Source organism: Mobula hypostoma, chromosome 24, assembly GCF_963921235.1.
Source record: "Mobula hypostoma chromosome 24, sMobHyp1.1, whole genome shotgun sequence".
Classification (NCBI taxonomy): domain Eukaryota; kingdom Metazoa; phylum Chordata; class Chondrichthyes; order Myliobatiformes; family Myliobatidae; genus Mobula; species Mobula hypostoma.
The window spans coordinates 28012926-28035795 of NC_086120.1; the positions used below are offsets into that span (position 1 = coordinate 28012926).

General features: G+C 42.0%; 1 protein-coding gene across 1 annotated transcript; it reads left to right on the forward strand.

Moving 5' to 3' along the window:
* Positions 1-5604: 5604 nt before the first annotated feature.
* pex11g (peroxisomal biogenesis factor 11 gamma) lies at positions 5605-22351 on the forward strand. Its single transcript, XM_063032027.1, has 6 exons — positions 5605-5673; positions 6366-6629; positions 15609-15787; positions 16940-17008; positions 21077-21322; positions 21635-22351. The coding sequence occupies exons 1-5, from the start codon at positions 5605-5607 to the stop codon at positions 21294-21296; spliced, it is 801 nt and encodes a 266-aa protein (XP_062888097.1). The 3' UTR covers positions 21297-21322; positions 21635-22351.
* The last annotated feature ends 519 nt before the right edge of the window (positions 22352-22870 follow it).

The following is a 22870-nucleotide window of genomic DNA, read 5'->3' on the forward strand; positions in this document are numbered from 1 at the left end:
GATTGAGCCAGTATACGTACAGTCAATAATTAGAAATGGACTCATGAAACATGAAAGTACAGGACTAAAGGGTATTGTGAGGCTACACATGAAGTACTGTGAAGTACATGAAGCATTGGTCTCATAACCCCCCCCCCCATTCTTATTAAAAGTGTGCAGCAAAGATGTGCTCAATTAGTTTCAGGGAAGGCAGGCCAGCCAGTTGAGAAGAGATTGAGTAGGCTAGACCTCTATTTTCAAGAGTTTGGACAAATGAGAGATGACCTCATTGAGATGTACAAGATAGCAGTGACAAAGTGAATGTTTACACTTGTTATGGTGACAACAGCTGTGAGTTACAGTCCCAAAATAATGGATAGGACTTTTACAGTACAATTAAAATGAGAAATTTCTTGATCTGTAGGGTGATGAAAATCTATACAAGAGAGCTATGGCAGTTTGATAATTAAATGCACTTATTACAGACACTGATAGATTTATGGGTGTTGAAGGAAGCAATGGATTTGCAGATGATGAGAAAAATGGTTAGAGGCTATCTTCCTACAGATGCTGCTTGGCCTGCTGCGTTCACCAGCAACTTTGATGTATGTTGCAAGAGGCTATTTATGATCTCATTGAATACCAGAGCAGATATCAATGGATGTGAATGACCTAATCCAGCTATTTCCTGTATAATTGTATTCCTCTGTGTTATACAAAGCCTGGTTTTTGTTTTTCATTTTCTGGTGTGGAGCTTTGAGATTCTCACATCTTTGAGCCCAAGGTGGGTGTGTACCTACCCAATGTGTCAAGGCAAAGAAACGCTGAAAATATGCAGGCAGTCGACATTTTGTCAAAAACGTTATTTATTTTAGGGGCAATAAAATCAAAAGATGCTGGAAATACTCAGCGAATCGGGTGGTATCTCTGGGAAGTGAAAATCAGCGAAGTACTTCAGGTCCATGACTTTTCAACAGAATTTTGGATTATATTTGGATTACAGTGCTGATGAAGGATCTTGGTCTGAAATGTCAACTGTTTACTTACCTCCTTAGATGCTGCCTGACTTGCAGACTTCCCCTAGCATTTTGCATGTGTGTCTTCGGATTATAGTTTGGTCCTTTTGAATGATGACCAAGCTTTTATAGATATGTAAAAAGGAAAAGACTGGTAAAGACAAATGTAGGTCCCTTGCAGACAGAAACAGATGAATTGATTATGGGGAGCAAGGACATGGCAGACCAATTGAATAATTACTTTGGTTCTGTCTTCACTAAGGAGGACATAAATAATCTTCCAGAAATAGTAGGGGACAGAGGTCCAGTGAGATGGAGGAACTGAGCGAAATACATGTTAGTAGGGAAGTGGTGTTAGGTAAATTGAAGGGATTGAAGGCAGATAAATCCCCAGGGCCAGATAGTCTGCATCCTAGAGTGCTTAAGGAAGTAGCCCAAGAAATAGTGGATGCATTAGTGATAATTTTTCGAAACTCGTTAGATTCTGGACTAGTTCCTGAGGATTGGAGGGTGGCTAATGTAACTCCACTTTTTAAAAAAGGAGGGAGAGAGAAACCATGGAAATATAGACCGGTTAGCCTAACGTCGGTGGTGGGGAAACTGCTGGAGTCAGTTATCAAGGATGTGATAACAGCACATTTGGAAAGCGGTGAAATGATCGGACAAAGTCAGCATGGATTTGTGAAAGGAAAATCATGTCTGACGAATCTCATAGAATTTTTTGAGGATGTAACTAGTAGAGTGGATAGGGGAGAACCAGTGGATGTGGTATATTTGGATTTTCAAAAGGCTTTTGACAAGGTCCCACACAGGAGATTAGTGTGCAAACTTAAAGCACATGGTATTGGGGGTAAGGTATTGGTGTGGGTGGAGAATTGGTTAGCAGACAGGAAGCAAAGAGTGGGAATAAACGGGACCTTTTCAGAATGGCAGGCGCTGACTAGTGGGGTACCGCAAGGCTCAGTGCTGGGACCCCAGTTGTTTACAATATATATTAATGACTTGGATGAGCGAATTAAATGCAGCATCTCCAAGTTTGCGGATGACACGAAGCTGGGTGGCAGTGTTAGCAGTGAGGAGGATGCTAAGAGGATGCAGGGTGACTTGGATAGGTTGGGTGAGTGGGCAAATTCATGGCAGATGCAATTTAATGTGGATAAATGTGAAGTTATCCACTTTGGTGGCAAAAATAGGAAAACAGATTATTATCTGAATGGTGGCCGATTAGGAAAAGGGGAGGTGCAACGAGACCTGGGTGTCATTATACACCAGTCATTGAAAGTGGGCATGCAGGTACAGCAGGCGGAGAAAAGGCGAATGGTATGCTGGCATTTATAGCGAGAGGATTCGAGTACAGGAGCAGGGATGTACTACTGCAGTTGTACAAGGCCTTGGTGAGACCACACCTGGAGTATTGTGTGCAGTTTTGGTCCCCTAATCTGAGGAAAGACATCTTTGCCATAGAAGGAGTACAAAGAAGGTTCACCAGATTGATTCCTGGGATGGCAGGACTTTCATATGAAGAAAGACTGGATGAACTGGGCTTGTACTCGTTGGAATTTAGAAGATTGAGGGGGGATCTGATTGAAACATATAAGATCCTAAAGGGATTGGACAGGCTAGATGCAGGAAGATTGTTCCCGATGTTGGGGAAGTCCAGAACGAGGGGCCACAGTTTGAGGATAGAGGGGAAGCCTTTTAGGACCGAGATTAGGAAAAACTTCTTCACACAGAGAGTGGTGAATCTGTGGAATTCTCTGCCACAGCAAACTGTTGAGGCCAGTTCATTGGCTATATTTAAGAGGGAGTTAGATATGGCCCTTGTGGCTACGGGGATCAGGGGGTATGGAGGGAAGGCTGGGGCGGGGTTCTGAGTTGGATGATCAGCCATGATCATAATAAATGGCGGTGCAGGCTCAAAGGGCCGAATGGCCTACTCCTGCACCTATTTTCTATGTTTCTATGTTTCTATTAATTAGTTTTAATAAACCATATATTTTCATAGTCACAAGAGACGTTTGAGTTTTTTAAAAAAGGGCACAGCGAGAAGCAGTCAAATTGGGGGAAGAAAACAGAACCTGTGCTTCTTCAAGAATGGCAGAGACTGTCAAGTTTAAAAGAAAAATGGCAGAAACTGGACAAATTCATGGGTTCATAAACAGTGAGTACCGGGTGATGATCATCATAATTTTGAGAAAAGGGAAATGGTTGGCTACAACAGAAAAATAGAGAGGTTCCATTGCATAAAAGATAACTGGAATATGAATGCTGAATAGACTGAGCAGCATTTTAAAGCAAATGGAATAGCTAATTAGAAACAAGCACCAGTTTTGATGTGCATTGTGTTTAAAGACATAGTTAGCTTAAACAAACCAGTCGACATGAGCTTTGCTGATATTGTGAAAGCACTGCAGGAACATTTAGAACCAAAACCATTGTTGATTGCAGAATGCACTAGGTTTCATAAACGGAATCAAAAGATGGGGTGTCTATTCCGGCGTACGTGACTGAATTGAAGAGATTGTCTGAGCATCATTGTTTCAATGACGGGTTTAATAATACACAGGGGGATTATTTGGTTTGTGGAATCTTACAAGAAAGCATTAAAAAAACTGGTGCCTAACTTAAGCACAACTTACATTTAAAAGAGCAGTTGAAATAACTGTGTCAAAGGAAACAGCAGATAGAGATACAATTGAGTTGCAGTCAGGAATGAAAGTGAACATGAACAAAATTGCAAAGTCTAAACAGAAACTGGCCTGGCTGAACAAGTTGTGTTACCATTGTGGCACAGGCTAACATACACCATACCAATGCAAGTTTAAAGGTGAAATTTGCAGAAAATGAAACAAAGTAGGACACATACAAAGAGCATGTAGGGCAGACAAAAATAGATGGACTGCACAGGGAAAAGATAAAGATAAAAAGTTGCATTGCAGTTTGATCATGGCTAAAATCAACTCTGTCTTAGGAAGGGCCTGGACCCAATTTAATTTGCCTATTGCCACAATAGGTCTACAGCAGATGCAATCTCAATGGCTCTTCACATGGCCTTAGATCTTCTGGACAATACAAACACCTATGTCAAGATGCTGTTCACTGACTATGGCTCAGCATTTAACATCCTCATTCCTACAGTCCTGATTGAAAAGCTACAGAACCTGGGCCTCTGTACCTCCCTCTGCAATTGGTTCCTTGACTTCCCAACCAGAAGACCACAATCTGTGTGAATCAGAAATAACATCTCCTTCTCGCTGATGGCCAACACTGGTGTACCTCAGGGTTGTGTGCTTAGCCCACTGCTCTTCTCTACTCTATACCCATGACTGTATGACTGGGCATTGCACAAGTCCCATCTATACAACCATTGTTGGCAGCATCTCAGATGGAGACGAGAGGGTGTGCAGGAGTGAGATGTATCAGCTAGTTGAATGGTGCCATAGCAACAGCCTTGCACTCATTGTCAATAAGAAAAAAGAGCTGTTTGTGGACTTCAGAAAGGGTAAGACGAGGAGACATGAACCAATCCTCAGAAGGATCGGAGTGAGCAATTTTAAATTCCTGGGTGTCAAAATCTCTGAGAACCCAACATTGATATATGGTCCCAACATATTGATGCAGCTATAAAGAAGGCAAGACGGCGGCTATATTTCATTAGGAGTTTGAGAAGATTTGGTTTGTCAACTAAAACACTTGAAAACTTCTACAGATTTACCATAGAGAGCATTCTGACAGGCTACATTACGACCGGGCGGGGAGGGGGGGCGGAAGGAAACTGCTACACAGGACCGTAAGAAGCTACAGAAGGTTATAAAGTTAGTCATCTCCATCTTGGGTACTAGCCTCTGTAATATCCAAGACATCTTCAAGGAGCGGTGCCTCAGAAAGGCAGTGTCCGTTATTAAGGATCCCCATCACCCAGGACATGCCGTCTTCTCATTGTTACCGTCAGAAAGGAGGTACAGAAGCCTGAAGGCGCACACTCAGCGATTCAGGAACAGCTCTGACATCTGATTTCTAAATGGACATTGAACTCATGAATACTACCTCACTTTTTAAAAATTATTTCTGTTTTTGCACCATTTTTACCATTTTTAATTTCACTATTTAATATATATTTACTGTAATTCATTTATTTTTTTCTGTATTTATCATGTGTTGCATTGTACTGCTGCCACTAAGTTAAAAAAATTTCACGGCATATGCCGGTGATATTAAACCTGATTCTCATATGATTCCGATTCTGCTTCCTCCAATAGCACTTTGTATAGATATGCTCAATAGTGGAGAGGGATTTACTCATGACAGACTAAGCCATATCCACTTCTTTTCTATTGAAGGGCATTGGAGCTTTCAAACCAGGCTGTGATGCAACCAGTCAATGTACTCTCAAGTTTCAGATGTCATGCCAAATCTTCGCAAACTCCTAAGGATGTAGAGGCTTTCTTCGTAATTGCACTTGCATGCTGGGCCCAGGACAGGTGCTTCCAAATAATAACGCCTAGGAACTTGAAGTTTTCCACCCTCTCCACTTCTAATCCTCCGATGAGGAATGGATCGTGGACCTCTGGTTTCCTCAAGAATAATAAGACTACTCTAGGTGAACTAAATGGACCTTTCTAAGATCAAGATGCAGAACCTAGAAGAAAAAGGAAGCAGGAGGAGGTTGTCCAAAACTGTCAGAACCACTTCCTGCAGACCCAGAGGCAACTCCAACAACCACCACGGAAGAGGGCCCAGATCCTGAGGTTGCTGCACACCCACAAGTCTCACCGACCAAGCAGAGTGATTCCCCCGTCAGGAAAGCCACTATCCCACAAGAATACGAAAGCATCCTCAGTGATTAAATATTTAGGCCTGAATGGAGCAATTTAAAAATCGACTATGCTGTGGATGTCTGTATATAGTAGTTGCATTATATAGAATACCATGCATATAGTTGAGATGCATTCTAAATTGTGTTGGAATTTATAGCTAAGCCGGGAAGAGTGTTGTATATTTAATATTTCAGTAGTACTTCAGTTATATTGTGTTGTTTGATTAATCATTATTGTTCATTTAATTCATTACGGGTTACGTGTTGCATACGTCATGACGCTACCACGTGATCCGTACACGTCTCGCTAGAGGAAAAACAAACTGGACTCGCATCTCTCGCCCTTTCAAATCCCACCTTCCTCCGGTTGCTAAGTAACAGCAAGAAATTTGGCGCATGCGTAAATTCCACCTAACGGAGGATCCCAACCGACTCCGATATCCTGGCATGCCATTGGATGGTTAAGTACAAGAGGGAGTAACTGCAGAACTGTCTATGCGCCATTGGTCAGTACACGTGTCATTCACACACTCACGATTCCCATTGGGTCCAAGCTCCGGCCGAGAGTTCACCTGAGCATGGAGGCGGTGGCCACCGCGTTGGAGTCATACCGGGGCCGAGATCGATTGGTGCGCACGGTCTGCTACAGCTCCAGGCTGCTGGGCGGCCTGCAGTTGGCATCGCGGAATGGCCGCCCAGAACTGGACCGCCGGCTGCTGCGCCTGTCGCAGGAGCTCAGCAGTTGCCGAGCGACACTGCGGCTCTTTGACGACCTGTCCATGTTCCTGTACTCGCGAGAATACGGCCTGGGCGCCGCGGTAAGGGTTACGCGGATGTGATTGGAAATGGGGTCTGGAACCCAAAGCATGCACACTGGGAGAATCCTCGACTCTGCTCCACCATGTAGGATGTACCTTGTCCTCAGCAGCACTCTCCCACCTTCCCCGTGGTTTATAGATCAGTCAGTGTGTGCCTTACATATATTCAATGATTCTGCTTCCACAGCTGTGGCTCAGAGATTTCTGAAGGTATGCATCCGTCAGAGAATTTTCTCCTCATCTCCGTCTCAGATGGGCAAGCTTATATTCTGAAACTTTACCACCCACTTCCCTAAATATTCTTAATATTAGGGAAACCTAATTCCAGCATGCACATTTCTTCTGTGTTTCAATAAGGTCATCATGTGCTTTATAAGTGTGTCGATGGGCCTGATCTTTCTTTTTACTTGGTGCCCTTCATTCAGGAAACAACCTGATGAACCTCTTCACTATCACTGATGCAACTATAGATGTTTTAAGATAATTGAATGGTCCCTAATGTGATAGACTCTTGACTTCACAATTTAGACCATAAGACCTAGGAGCAGAATTAGGCCATTTGCCCATCAAATCTGCTGTGTCATTCCAACATGGCTGTTTCATTATCCCTCAGAACTCATTTTTTTCCTGCTTTCTCCCCATAACCTTTGACCCCCTGATTAATACAGACCTTGACAAAGTGCTGTACATGGGGCTACTTAACTGAAAATAAGAGCCCATGGTATACAGGAAAGATACTAGAATAGACAGCAGATTGGCTGACTGGCAGGAAGCAAAGGGTGGAAATAAAGGGAGCCTTTTCTAGTTGGCTGCTAGTGACTGGTAGTATGCCACAGGGGTCAGTGTTGGGACTGCTTCTTTTCACATTTTCTCCCCATTTACAAAGTAGTCTATGCCTTTATTCCTTCTGCCAAAGTGCATGACCATACACTTATCTACCTTATAGTCCAACTACCACTTCTTTACCCATTCCCCCAATCTGTCCAAGCCCTTCTGCTTCCTCAATATTACCTGCCTTCTACTGATCTTTGTTTTGTCTGCAAACTTGGGCACAACACGGTGAATTCCTTCATCCAAATCATTGACATACAATGTGAAAAGAAGCAGTCCCTGTGGCATACTACCAGTCACCAGCAGCCAACTAGAAAAGGCTCCCTTTATTTCCACCCTTTGCTTCCTGCCAGTCAGCCAATCTGCTGTCTATTCTAGTATCTTTCCTGTATACCATGGGCTCTTATTTTTAGCTAAGTAGCCCCATGTACGGCACTTTGTCAAAGGTCGTCTGAAAATCCAAATTAACAACATCAGGCTAACTGGTCTATATCTCCTTTCTTCTGCCTCCCTCCCTTAAAGAGCAGGGTGACATGTGCAATTTTCCAATCCTCAGGAACCATTCTCAAATCTATTGATTCTTGAAAGATCATTACTATTGCCTCCACAATCTCCTCCTCTTCTGACTTTTAGTGGTGGTTAGCAGTCCAACTTAAAGGGGCATTACCATGTGAGTAAGGTGTAGAGAGATAGGAAATAAAACTCTTACTAGGTCTTTATCAAATGTAAATTAAATTACCCCAAAAAGCTGTATAGATTGTAAATAATGAAAGACAATATTGTCAGTTAAATTAAAGTCACTTCCAAAACTTAGTAGTTTTTAAGTGAAAGTTATCAACTCCCAAAGATAGTGGTGCAGTCTGTATTTGCTTTCTCTCAATCTTGCATGCTTCACATTGTAAAAGAACTTGATGACAAAGCCTACCCCCCCCCCGAGTGGTGTTTTCCAGGAATAAGGAATAATTAAGCATGGTATGCCCAATATGCCCAATTCTAAGTTGTGGCAACATAATTCCTTCCCTTCTTGTTTTACCCCCTTCTCCCATCAATCCAACAGTTTTATGTATTCTGTAAAGGCATATTATCCCACAAATCTTGCCATAATCCCCTAATTCTTACCCCACCAATCGCTTAACTTCTGATTTGTGAGGTGTAAGATGTATATCCACAGTTAAACTTTAACAGCTTTTTTGGCCAAGCAATCAACCCACTCATTCCCCTCAACACCTCTATGCGCAGGGACCCATAAAAAAAAGACATGGAAATCAATAGTTCGAATATGAAATAAAGTTTGAAGAGCATCCAGCTGTAAATCTGACCTACTGCTAGAATGACATGTTTTAAGATGAGTCAAAACTGAAAAAGAATCTGAACAAATTACAACTTTGCAAGGGCAAATATCCTCCACCCACTGTAAGCCCAAAATGATGGCAACCAGTTCTGCTGTGTATACCGGTAAATGGTTAGTAAGATATTTCTTTAATGTTCCCTTTAATTCAGGTACAAAAACAGCCACACCAACATTCCCAGTTAAATTATCTTTTGATCCATCAGTAAAGATGGTTAACGTATCACAATAATTTTCCTTAACATATAAATGGACTAACAGACTCTCAGGCATATCAGGATCCTCGGACTTCATTAAATCACGCAATCTGAAGTCAACTAAAGTCATTGGAGAAAGGTGGGGTTACTGAGAAAACTACAGTGGGACATATTGCATAATCCAGCAAACCCATATTTCTAGCGTGATAAGAGCCCAGCCACCCAAAACTAAAAAAAACTTCCTGTGATGTTTCCAATAGTCTTCCAACACACTTTTAACAAGATGATCATTTGTTTGCCCCCTCAAATTATCCAGTGTGTTAACATCCACCACTGTAAGGGTAAATGTCCCATTTCAACCAGTAAAGCTGAAACAGGAGATGACCTTACTGCACCACAACACAGGCTTAAAGCCTGTGCTTCTGTCACATCCAAACATTTTAAATTCAAATATGAAGCTGATCCATAAGCCACACAACCATAATCAAGTACAGATGTAATTAAACAAATATCGATGGTCAACAGAGATTTTTGTGTAGTGCCCCAAGAATACCCTCATAGACACTTAAGGATATTTAATGCCCTTTTACATTTATGAGTTATTTTACTTATATGGTGCTTCCATGTCTGCGTATTATCCAGCCACGTGCCCAGAAATCTTACCACTGACACTCCTTCAAGAGTTTGACCAAATAATTTCAAATCCAGTGCCGGTCTATTGACGAAGAGTCTCGGCCCGAAACGTCGACTGTGCCTCTTCCTAGAGATGCTGTCTGGCCTGCTGCGTTCACCAGCAACTTTGATGTGTGTTGCAGGTCTATTGATCCTCTTTGTAAAACACATAACTTGTATTTTAGCTACTGAAAGCTTAAAACCCCATCTATTTGCCCACTGTTTGACATTAATCACTAATTGCATTCTATCTACAGTTAAATTGAAATTTCTACCTCTGATCCATAAAGCTGTATCATCTGCAAAAAGTGATTTACTCCCTCCAGTACCCATCTCAGAGAAAATATCGTTAATCATAATATTAAACAATAAAAGGCTACAAATACTGCCTTGTGAGATCCCATTCTTTGTCTCATAGTGGTCCAAATATACCTTACCTACCCTTACCAGCATAATAATAATAATGTAGGTCGCATCCGGAATTTTTCCGAGTAGCGGATGACTTCCTCCCACACCATTCTGACGTTGTTAGAATTCGCGTACAAGGCAAGTTACAGTAGTGGTTTGCCATTGCCTTCTGCCAGGTGAGTTTTTTTTCAAAGGGATCACCAGCTCTTAACCCGGCACAGATGGAAAGCGTGCCGGGGGGAGCCGGCTGGATTTGAACTTCAGAACCTCCATCCCGCAGTCCAGTGCTGATGCCACTACGCCACCAGCTGGCAACTTACCAGCATAGACCATCCAAGTACAGTAAAAGACTCAGAAAAAAATTATATAGCCTTCCTCTCACTCCTAATTTCCATAATGTAATCAAAAGATCTTGCCTCCGTAACATATCATGCTGTTTCAATATCAAAAAATACTGCTATTACAACTTCATTAGTTATCTGTGGTTTCCTAATATCATCTTCCAAACATAAAACTGAACCCAATGTCATTCTACCCTTCCGAAACGTTCTATCACCTCTTTTTTCCAAAATAAAATTCAGCCGCTCTATTATCATACTTTCCATAAGTTTATACAAATGGACGTTCATGATATTGGCTTATAACTAAAGGGATCCGACAGGGGTTTCCCAGGTTTTCGAATAGGCAGTACTACAGCCATTTTCTGTGAGGAGGGAAGATGGCCTAAACTCCAAATATGATTCAAAAATTTTAATATTATCTCATGAGAGTTGTCAGCCTTGTGTTTAAACATACAGTAACATATATCATCCTTTTCTGGAGCAATCTGACCGGTACCATTAATAACTTTGTTAAATTCACACAAAGAAAACTCTACATCACTAATCCTATTATTGCAACAGCTGACTTCCAACACAGTGTCTTCAGCTACTTCTTTCAGAACCCTGGAGTGTAGTCCATCAGGTCCAGGTGACTTATCTACCTCAAGAATCTGCAGCTTCCTAAGTACCACCTTTTTAGTAATAGCAATGATACTCACTTCTGCCCCCTGACATTCTGCTAGTCTCTTCCACAGTGAAGACTGGTGCAAAATGCTGACATTCCTCTTCTTTCTTTACCCCTCTCCATTACTCTCTCTCCAGCATCATTTTTCAGTGGTCCAGTGTCCACCCTTGTCTGTTTTACTCCATATACATCTGTAAAAAATCTGGTGTCCTCTTTTACATTATTGTACATCTTACCCTTATATTTCATCTTTTCTCTCCTTATGGCTTTATTAGTTGCCTTCTGTTGGTTTTTACAGTTTCTCAATCCTCTAACTTCCCACTAATTTTGCTCTATTCTATGCCCCCTCTTTTGCTTTTATGGCGGCTTTGACTTCCCTTATCAGTCATAGTTGCATCATACTGCCTTTAGAATACTACTTCTTTGAGATGTATCTATCCTGTACCTTCCGAATTGCTCCCAGAAACTCTGCCGTCATCCCTGCTCATGCTTCCTTCCAATTAACTTTGGCCAGCTCTTCTGTCATGCCACTACAATTCCCTTTACCACTGCAATACAGATACATTTAACTTTAGCTTCTCCCTCTCAAATTGCAGGGTGAATTATATCATTTCATGATCACTGCCTCCCAAGATTTCCTTTACCTTAAGCTCCCCAATCAAATTCAGTTCATTACACAACATCCAGTCCAGAATAGCTGATCCCCTCATGGGCTCAACCACAAGCTGCTCTGAAAAGCCATCTTGCAGGCTTTCTACAATTCTCTCTCGGGACCTAAAATCAGCACCAACCTGATTTTCCCAATCTACCTGCATATTATGATCCTCCATGACTATCATTACATTGTACTTTTGACATGCGTTATCTATCTCCTGTAGTAATTTGTAGCCCGCATCCTGGCTGCTGTTCAGAAGCCTGTATATAACTCCCATCAGGGTCTTTTTACCCTGGCAGTTCCTTTACTCTACCCACAACAATTCCACATCTTCCAATTTTATGTCACCTTGAAGGATTTGATTTGATTTTTTACCAACAGCACCACCCCAGCCCCTCTGCCTATCAGTCTCCTTTAGATACAATGTGCATTCTTGGATGTTAGGCTCCCAAGTATAATCTTCTTTCAGCCATGACACATTGATGCTCACAATGTCATACCTGCCAATCTCTACCTGCACTGCAAGATCATCTACCTTATTCTGTATACTGCGTGCATGCAAATATAACAACTTCAGCCCTGTATTCAACACCCTTTTCAATTTTGTACCCCTATTACACAGCAACTCATCCCACTGACTGCAATTTTGCCCAATCACCTGCCTGTCCTTCCTGAGAGTCTAACGTTACCTCTGTTTGTATACCAACTGCCCCATCCTCAGCCCTATCACTCAGTTTCCCATCCCCCTGCCAAATTAGTTTAAACCCTCCCCAACAGTTACAGCAAACTTGCTCGCAAGGATATTGGTCCCCTTGGGTTCAGATGTAACCTGTCCCTTTTGTACAGGTCATACCTTCCCCAGCAGAGATTCCAATGATCCACAAATCTGAAACCTTGCCCCCTGTACCAGTTCTTCAGCCATGCCAAATCATTCTATTCTTACCCTCACTGGCGGGTGGCACAAGCAGCAATGCAGAGATTATTATCCTGGAGGTCCTGCTTTTCAGCTTTCTACATAGCTCCCTGAATTCTCTCTTCAGGGCCTTCTCCCTTTTCCTACATATGTCATTGGTGCCAGTATGTACCAAGTCTTCTAGCTGCTCACCCTCCCCTTGAGAATGCCGTGGACCTGATCTGAGACGCCCCTGACCCTGACACTTGGGTGGCAACATGCCATCCAAGTGTCTCTTTCACACCCACAGAATCTATTGTCTACTCCTCAGTTATGGAATATCCTATCACTCCTCTTCTCCCCCGTTCGTTTCTGCGCCACAGCGGCAGACTCAGTTCCAGGGACTCAGTTGCTGCAGCTTCTTTCTAGTAGATTAACCAAAGCGATAAACTTATTATTGAGGGGACCAGCCACAGAGGTACTCTGCAGTGGTTGCCTATTTCCTTTCCCTCTCCTAACTGTCACCCAGCTACCTATCCTGCAACCTAGGGGTGACTACCTCCCTGTAGCTCCTATCTTTTCATCTCCTCAGTTTCCTGTATGGGCTGAATTTACCAATCCTTAAATAGGACCAAAACAGTATACAGTATTTCAAATGTGGTCTCACCAGGGTCCTGTAAAGTTACCTCAAAGCATCTCAATTTGTATACTCCTTATCCCGGGCAATAAACGCCAATGTTAATTAGCCTTCTTAATTACTGGCTGTACCTGCATGCTACCTTTTGTGTCTCATTTATGAGGAAACCTTTTAGCTGCAAAATATCTCACTCTGTTTCAATATATTTTTTCTTCCTTCCAAACTGGATGGCTACATATTTAACCACATTATATTCCAAATTCCTGTCCGCTCACCTAACCTACTAATATAGGCTCTTTGTGTCCCCTAGCAACTTAGCTAATCCAGCTTCCTTTGTATCTTTAGACTTTGTACCTTACAGTGGCAGTTCCTTTACCATTATTCCATGTTGAGTTTATTGCTCGTAGTATGATTCTGGTGTTAGCTCTGTAAGAATGGATTCCAGCAATTTCTCATTGACATTTATTGTCTAATTTATTGTCTTGAGTTTCCTACTCGTTGTCTCCCTCCTCCCACCCACTCCTTATCGAATTGTGTATTACGTAATGACTTTTTTCTGAATCAGGTTTAATATCACTGGCAGTTGTCATGAAATTTGTTGTTTTGCAGCATCAGTACAGTGCAATGCATGATCATTAAAACTAAATTACCATAAGAAGTATGTATTAAAAAAATAAATAAAGTAGCGCGAAAAGAGAGGAAAAATTCTGAGGTAATGTTCATTGTTCATTCAGAAATCTGATGGCAAAGGGGAAGCTGTGCCTGAAGTGTTGAGTGTGTGTCTTTAGGCTCCTGTGCCTTCTCCTTGGTGGCAGCAATGAGGAGAGGGCATCTCCTGGGTGAAGGAGTTCCTTAATGATGGATGCTGCCTTTTGAGGATATCCTGGATGCTGGGGAGTCTCGTGCCCATGATGGAGTTGACTGAGTTTCCAACTTTCTGCAGTTTTTTCCGATCCGTTGCAGTGGCCCCTCCATACCAGATGGTGATGCAACCGGTTAGAATGCTCCCCACGGTATATTTGTCAGTGGCTTTGATGACATACCAATCAATTCTCCTCAAGCTCCTAATAAGATATAGCCACTGTTGTCCCTTCTTTGTAAACGTATCAATATGTTGGGCCCAGGATAGAGCTTCAGAGATGTTGACAACCAAGAACCTGAAACTGCTCACCCTTTCCACTTCTGCTCTCTCAATAAGGAATGGTGTGAGTTCCCCTGACCTCCCCTTCCTGAAGTCCACGATCAATTCCTTGGGCTTGCTGACTTTGGGTGCAAGGTTGTTGCTGCAACTCCACTTAACCAGTTGTTAAAATAACATCGTAACTAGAATGAATAAGGTAAATGTATTTCAAAAACATCTTCTAGGGCTAAAAAATTTTAAAGGCCTTAAGATTAAGTAAAGTAGAAGCAGACCAATTAGCTTTTTATTCTCAAGCCAGCACTAATAAAAAGCAGGAGGGTTGGATGGCGGGGCATGGAGAGGAAGCTCAGCTGCACTGGCATCAGAACTCCATTGGTTCCTAACTTCCTTGTTCTAATAAGTAAGCATAGAAATCGGAAACAAGCTGGCCATACGATACAGTGAGTTGTCTGTTGTCTGTGGACCTGCCAGATGAAAGTGCAACACCACAGGTCCAACAGAGTACAGCCATTATCATAGTGCAGGAAGTGTGGCAACCAGCCTTTACTTTGTGACAAAGGACAGGTAATATGTCGTAACAATGTTGAGGAATATTGGGTAGTAGCTCTGGAGTCATCTTCCTTTACAAATTCCACGGCATTAATAAGACATAGCTGGAATCAGAATCAGGTTTATTATCACTGACGTATGTTGTGAAATGTGTTAACTCTGCGGCAGCAGTACAATGTATTACATAATAAACAGAAAAAAACTGACTTGGAGAACGTGTGTGTATGTATAAAATAGTTAAAATAAGTAGTGGGGTAATGTTCATGGATTCAATGTCAATTTAGGAATCAGATGGCAGAGCGGCAGAAGCTGTTCCTGAATCACTGAGTGGGTGCCTTCAGTCTTCTGTACCTCCTTCCTGATGGTAACAGTGTAAGAGGGCATGTCCTGGGAGGTGGGGGCATTCAACTGGGTTTAATGTCACATTCATATGGCAGTACAGTAACACTGAAGACATATCTGATGTTACTCGCAGATTTTGGAAAGGATGTCTGAATATTAGGTGCAATATTCATTTTGGGATTTTTTCCTTTTGATCTCAGGGGATCGCCACAGAGGCCAAGCCCTTAATTTGATTTGACTCTTGGGAAACAAAAAGAAAATGTGACAACTGGAATAATTTTGCCATTTCACTTGCTTCGTAGGAGGAAGATGCTGTTATTCGTTGGCTGTCCATAGTTGCAAACATGACAGATCAGCTCTTCTACCCCTGTGAACACCTGGCTTGGGCTGCAGATTACAAAATCCTCAGCGTCAACTCTAGCAAGTGGTGGACACTTAGTAACGTGATGTGGAGTCTGTCGCTGGTGCTGGGAGCTCTACGGTGACTGACACATTAAAAGTCCTTTCATGTTCTGTCACATAAAGCAGTTCCATTCTGAAATGGGATGGAAGCGGAGCAGTCAGCTTTCACACAGCAATTACATGAGCAATGACTAGAGGTTTGGATTATTGATTAACATGAGTTCAGCTTCCACATTGGCCATTCAGGCTGTCTAAGTTAAATTCAATTGAGTTAAAATTCTCGTGTGAAAAGGTAGCTCCAGTAAACTGGCCTTGAAGCTACCAAATTGTAGAAATTTTCACCTGATTGACAGATACTTTTAGGAAGGGAATCTGCAATCCTCATGCAGACTAACCTAGGTGAAACTGTACATCACAGCAGTTCTCTGACATAGCCTGGCAGTAGGTTTAAAGACAGTTAGAGCTGAGCCTTGCTAGTTATGACATGTCTGGGCCAAACCACAGTCAAATTTCCTCTGGACATTTTTAAAAATAATGCTGATGGAAGTTTTTGCATCTTGAGATGACAATTTAGGCTTCTGTAACTCAACAAGTCATTGAGTTGCATAGCTCACCGTTCTAAGTGTTTAGTGATGAGGAAAAGAGAGCTTTTTTCTATGGATGTGGAAACCATAGAAAGGGTGCAGAGGAGATTTACAAGAATGTTGCCTAGATTGGGGAGCATGCCTTATGAAAACAGGTTGAGTGAACTCGGCCTTTTCTCCATGAAGCGATGGAGGATGAGAGGTGACCTGCTAGAGGTGTATAAGATGATGAGAGGCATTGATTGTGTGGATAGTCAGAGGCTTTTTCCCAGGGCTGAAATGGTTGCCACAAGAGGACACAGGTTTAAGGTGCTGGGGAGTAGGTACAGAGGAGATGTCAGGGGTAAGTTTTTTACTCAGAGAGTGGTGAGTGCATGGAATGGGCTGTCAGCAACAGTGGTGGAGGCGGATACGATAGGGTCTTTTAAGAGACTTCTGGAGCTTAGAAAAATAGAGGGCTATGGGTAACCCTAGTAATTTCTAAGGTAGGGACATGTTCGGCACAACTTTGTGGGCTGAAGGGCCTGTATTGTGCTGTAGGTTTTCTATGTTTCTATATTTCTGTTATTTAGAACTTGATAATAGTAGATCATCAGAAACACATGGGCTGAATGAATTAATTTTCCTTTCTCTTCCTTACCTAACAGATCTTTAAGAGTTCTGCAGCTGCTAAAGAAAAAATTGAAAAGGGATCAAAAAGGCCACCTTGGAACAGGGTACGGTGAAACAGAGTACTATTCATTTTTGAGATTTTGAATTTCCAGAATCTGAATATTTTGCTTTTTAAGAAACTGATTTAGTTGGGGTAGGTCCTGGTTTAGTTTAGTAGAAGTCTGGAGACAGGTAAGAAGAGATGAACGAGAGAACTGTTGAATGTGATTACTTTACACTGCATTGCATTGAGGTGGAAGAAGGATTGACAGCTGCGTCTTTCAAAGAATGGATAGGAAAGATCAGCAATGACGGAGTGGTGAAGGGCAACATGTTGTTACAGCTTGTAGAACCTCTGCCTCACAACTCAAGTAACCTTTGTTCAATACTGACCTCTCAGTTTAGTATCCGCAAACTTTGAAATATGGCATTACTCCTTTCAGTGAAATCAATGGAATACGTCGAGCCAGAGCATCAAACTCTGCAGTAGTCACAGCCTGAGAAAAACCCATTTGTACTCACGCTTTGCTTTCTGTCTGTTAACCAGTTTGCAATCCATATTACCTCAGTTCCATGTCCTATACTCTTGTTGACCAACCTCCTGTATCAGACGTTATGAAAATCTGAATACACCAAACAAGTCGGTTGCTGTTTATCTACTTTAATAGTTGCATTCCCAAAAGTTCCAATAAATTAGTCAAATTCCCTTTGATAAATTCTTTTCTAGATGTTTACTTATTACATACTGTATTATAAATTTCAGCTTTTTTCATACGACTGATGTCAGACTAACAGGTTGGTAATTCCCTTTTTCATTCTCTCTCTCTTTTAAATATTGTCACAATTTCTATCCTCCGGTCTGCAGAACCATTGCAAAATTTATGAATTTGTAAATACTATAACCAGTGTGTCGGCCATCCATGTAGCCATGCTCATCTGCCGGATGTTCAGAGGTTATCAGGCCCATCCTGAGAACTTCAGTGACTAACTGTTAGGAAAATTAATTTGCTTAGGAATTTCAGTTGAAGTTTGTCACTAATAAATTGGACACAGACTTCAAAGTGACTAGAGAATACCTTTATTCATGAATAAGGGAAGAATGACTCGCTAACAGTCCGATTGTCAGGTCTTCCAAAGCACAATGGTCACAGCCTTTTTTATACATGCATCAGTCAAAGTTTAAAAAGTCAGTCCTGTGCATCTTATCAATTCCCATGAAAATGCCAGAGACAGTCTCTTTTCTGCCCACAACATGCAGAGAGAGGTTGTCAGAACATCTTTGAAACTAAGATAGATTATTGCAAGCATGCTAAGAAACCAGGCCGAATAGTGAGTCTTTATTTATAGTGTAAGGAAGGTTCATTAAACCCTTAGATCCAGCAAGTCATTAAAGTACAAAAATATAATTTGGTTTATATGTTAGTACTGGACAGATGAAGGAAAACCATACACACTGTTTAATTGTCAGTTACTTGACAGCCCACAGGGTCCTCCCTACAATTTTTGACCTTCACCGTCTCCATCTTGATTTTTCGCTGCTGTGTTACGCTGTAAGATCAGCACTAGACATATTGCTAATTAAAGGAAGGTGCAGGGTGTTAACAACTTAGATATTTCTCAGGTATTTTCAGAATTTTCTTCCACAATTAAGTCACATAGCCTCGTGGTATACAGCAATAGGCTAGAGGGCAGTACCACGTAGTCTTGTGTTTAGCAGTAGGCTAAAGGGCAGCACCAGGATTTCCTGCTGATCCAGGCGTTAAGCAACACAGACACGCAATTCTATATTCTTGCAGAGGTATTTACCCTACCCAGTTGGCCAAAATCCTCCACACTAAGGGTACCAAGCAGAGTGAAACACCTATCACCTTGTGTTTTTCCCACCCCTCCCCACACCTTTTAAATCTACCCCTCATCTTTTTTTTCTCCTGTCCTGCTGAAGGCTCTCAATCTTCCACTAATGGTCCCCTCCCCCACCTTCACCATTCCCCATCCCCTTTTCCCTCTCTCACCGTACCTTCTTGCTTGCCCATTGCCTCCCTCTGGTGCTCCTCCCCTCTTTTCTTTCTTCCGTGGCCTTCTGTCCTCTCCTAATAAATTCCCCTTCTCCAGCCCTGTATCTCTTTCACCAATCAACTACCCAACTCTTTACTTCATCCCCTCCTCTTCCTGGTTTCTCCTATCACCTTGCGTTTCTCCCTCCCCTCCCCCCAACTTTTAATTCTACTCCTTGTTTTTTTTCTCCAGTTCTGCTGAAAGGTCTCGACCTGAAATGTCGACTGTCTCTTTTCTTTAGATGCTGCCTGGGACTGCTGAGCTCCTCCAGCATTTTGTGTGTTTGGCTTGGATTTCCAGTATCTGCAGACGTTCTCTTGTTTGTGATTGAGTGGAATTCAAGTACAATTGATATAAATATTGCAGGAATTAACGCACCCAATACATCAACTGGATTGGAGAGTGTGCCTTATGAGAATAGGTTGAGTGAACTTGGCTTTTCTCCTTAGAGCGACACAGGATGAGGTGACCTGATAGAGGTGTATAAGACGATGAGAGGCATTGATCATGTGGATAGCCAGAGGTTTTTTCCCAGGGGTGAAATGGCTAACACGAGGGGGCATAGTTTTAAGGTGCTTGGAAGTAGGTGCACAGAGAGTGGTGGGTGTGTGGAATACACTGCCAGCAACAGTGGTAGAGGTGGATACAGTAGGCTCTTTTAAGAGACTTAGAGTACATGGGGCTTAGAAAAATAGAGGGTTTATGCAGTAGAGTAATTCCATGCAGTTTCTAGAATAGGTTACATGGTCAGCACAACATTGTGGGCCGAAGGGCCTATAATGTGCTGTAGATTTCTATGATTTTATGATTTAAAAGATGTCAAGTAAAATATACTTAACTAAAGAATGGAAAGAAATTGAGTTGCAGGGAAGGGGGAGCCAAATAAATACACAAAAGATAATGGATCTTGTTCTTTGTGTGGTGGGATTCCTGTTTCTGCACAATACATTGAGCGGGTGAGAAAGACCTAAATGCATACAAGTGAATTGTCCACATGTTGTATTTGACTATCTGAACTTCAAGGGAAGTGAGGTGCAGGGGGACAGAATGGAAAGTGATGTTGAGGACAAGATTGGACAGCTGTGATGTTATTGAATAATGAAACAAGACTGAGTTGAATTATTCTTTTTATATTATTTTGGTCCAATTTCAGTAAACAGAAATGTGCAGTAAAGTTCACAAAAGCAGCCCAAAAAATGTGAAAATGGTAGAAATATTCAGCAGCTCTGGTAAAATGAAGTACTGACAGTTTGGGTCGAAAATACTTCATAGAAATATGGAAGAAAACAGTAGTTTCAAGTTCCAGAGAGGGGTTGGGGGTCAGCACAAAGGGTGTGTCTCTGATAGAGTGAGGCTGGGCCTGCTGTGGTGCTGCAGTCTTAATGAAGGTGTCTGTTTAATGAGAATAGCTGGAAGGAGAGAAAACAAACAGAGCCTGTGAGAGTAACATCAGAGCTATTGCAAAGAAATGAAACCAATAAAAACTTGGAAGTGCCCAGCAGATAAGGCAGTGTCCGGAGAGAAAAACTGAATTAATGTAACAGATGATTAACCTTAATATTAACAGATAGTTAATAGATCTGGTTAGTTTTGACAGAAACTGGAGATTTTAGTTAACGGAAATTGTTGAATTATTATTGAGTGCCTGGACTGCAGTGTGTTCAGACAGAAGATGAGGTGCTTATTAGAACACAGTGGGATGCCATACACATACAGGTCAAAGTGGGAGGGGACTGGTGAATCAAATGGACAGGCAATTGGAATCTCAGTGTCACTCCTGCAGACTGAACAAGGTTGCCTTACAAAACAGTCACCCAGTATGTATTTGGTTTCTCAGAATGGAGGAGACCACATCCCAACCAGCAAGTGCACAGGGCTAGATTGAAAGATGTGCAAGTGAACTGGTGCTTCACCTGACAGTACTATTTGGGTCCCTGGATGGTGAAAGCACAAGGTAAAAGGTGAAATGCCCTTATAACTGTTCAACACTATTATCCAAAGAGGAACTGCTCTGATGTGTCTGAGGGTTAATTATGCTTCTTTAAATACCTAAAATAAATGTTTTTCCCCCATTCTAGAGAACTGAGGGCACTGGATAATTACCGGGTCCGGAAACAAGCAGAAACCCTCAACCTCATCAGCAACCTGAGTGACCTGGCCAATGCTGTGCATTGGATGCCACCTGGCTTCCTGTGGGCAGGACGCTTCCCAGAGTGGCTGGTCGGACTCTTGGGCACAATCTCTTCCCTGATCAGTCTCCATCAGATGTGTGTGAGCAATGCCAGCAAGGACCCTTGAGAAGATGGCTTCTTCACATTGACCTGGTAATCCAGCAATGGGATAAGGAGTTCACTTGATTCCAGTGTGTTTTATTTTGTTCTGGGGTAGGAGGTAGGAGGCCATTGTTTATTTTTTTGGTGGGGGTGCAGGTTGAGGTGGGAGAGAGAATAATTACCTCTCACCCACCTCATACCACTGAATGAGGCTATTGGGCTAATGCTACCAAGGTGGAGCAGGAGCATTGTGACTTTATCCCACTGAAGCCTTGTTCTGCTTACATATGGCTTCTTTGACCTGGCATCTATGTTTCGTTACACTTTATTAACAATCTGTCTCTTCCTCCTCCCAACCCATAGCATCGAATCTCTTGCCACAAAGAAAAATCCAGTTATTTATTCACCAGGGCTCTTTGAGAAGTTTTCTCCATGAAGCAACATGGTTTTCAAGCTTTCCCCATCACCTCGTGGACAAGACTTTGCATCAAGGTTGGCAGTGAAAGTCTGGGATCCAATTTCTGACCTAAGCAGTGGATTACTAATCTGTTAGAGACCGGCTCTGAATCACTGATTTTTGCCAATCGTGGTTAAGGCTTCACCAAGAAGACTTGAGAATTGGCAGACTCTAGGAGAGACAGCTTCCAGGAGAAGTGCAAAGATTCAATATCAGTCCGAAATAAAGTTTGGCAGCCTGTAGATGTATTAGTTTAATTCCACTTTATTTGTCGGTGATGTGATATAAAATAGAAAATGGAAGAAATGTTTGATGGGTCAGACAGCATCTGTGGACAAAGAACTGGTTAACATTTCATGTCTTTCATCATAAAGGCTTGCAGTTAAAACAATTTATCATCAGAACACACTTCTGTGCTTTCACTGATGGTTTTTGTTTGGAGAACATTCTGCCAGGACCCACACCTTCTGCTCCAACATACATCAACTTCACTAGGAAACACTGAACCACTGTTGCAGAGAGGATGTATTCACAGAAGTAAAATAACAGTAAACTGTCAACTAATATAATGGAATGATAACAGAGGCTCAGACCTAATTCACAGCACATAGATGAAGGATATTTCAGGGAATTTCAATTTTAAATACTTTTTTAAATGTAATTTTCAATAAAATTCTTATTTTACATTTAATCATGTTGTTGAAGGTTTCTGAAATTCCAAAACCTTTATAGCGTATGGTAAAAGTTAAAGTTGCTGCTTTGGCACCAAAGAAAGGTTAACTTGCAGGACATGGTTGTAACTGGTAAGACCAGCACTTAGTGCCTATTCCTAATTATCCAGGAGATGGTGACACTGAGCTTCCTTTCTCAACTTCAGTAGGCAGTTTTGTTCTGTGCTCATGCCACATGCCTCATTCTCATTCTGATTAGGGTAGTTTAATGGAATGGAGAAGGTGGCTGGGCTATTTTAATTGACTATTTCTCATCAGTTTATTGTGGAGAAGATTATGGATGCTAAAGAAATGAGAGATGCCTAGTGAGGAGTTATTGGCCTGAAAGAGCATTGTTGGTGTTGTTGAGTGCTGTCAAGTCGTCGTCGACTCATGGCGATGGCGACCCTATGGATAGTGTAGCTGTCCACA

Excerpts from the sequence above, each read along its gene's own strand:
- pex11g (XM_063032027.1), top strand. The coding sequence starts at position 5,605 with ATGGACCTTTCTAAGATCAAGATGCAGAACCTAGAAGAAAAAGGAAGC. Across the intron at positions 15,788-16,939 it reads CTGGTGCTGGGAGCTCTACG|ATCTTTAAGAGTTCTGCAGC; the intron begins GTGACTGACACA and ends CTTACCTAACAG. Across the intron at positions 17,009-21,076 it reads AAAGGCCACCTTGGAACAGG|AGAACTGAGGGCACTGGATA; the intron begins GTACGGTGAAAC and ends CCCCCATTCTAG.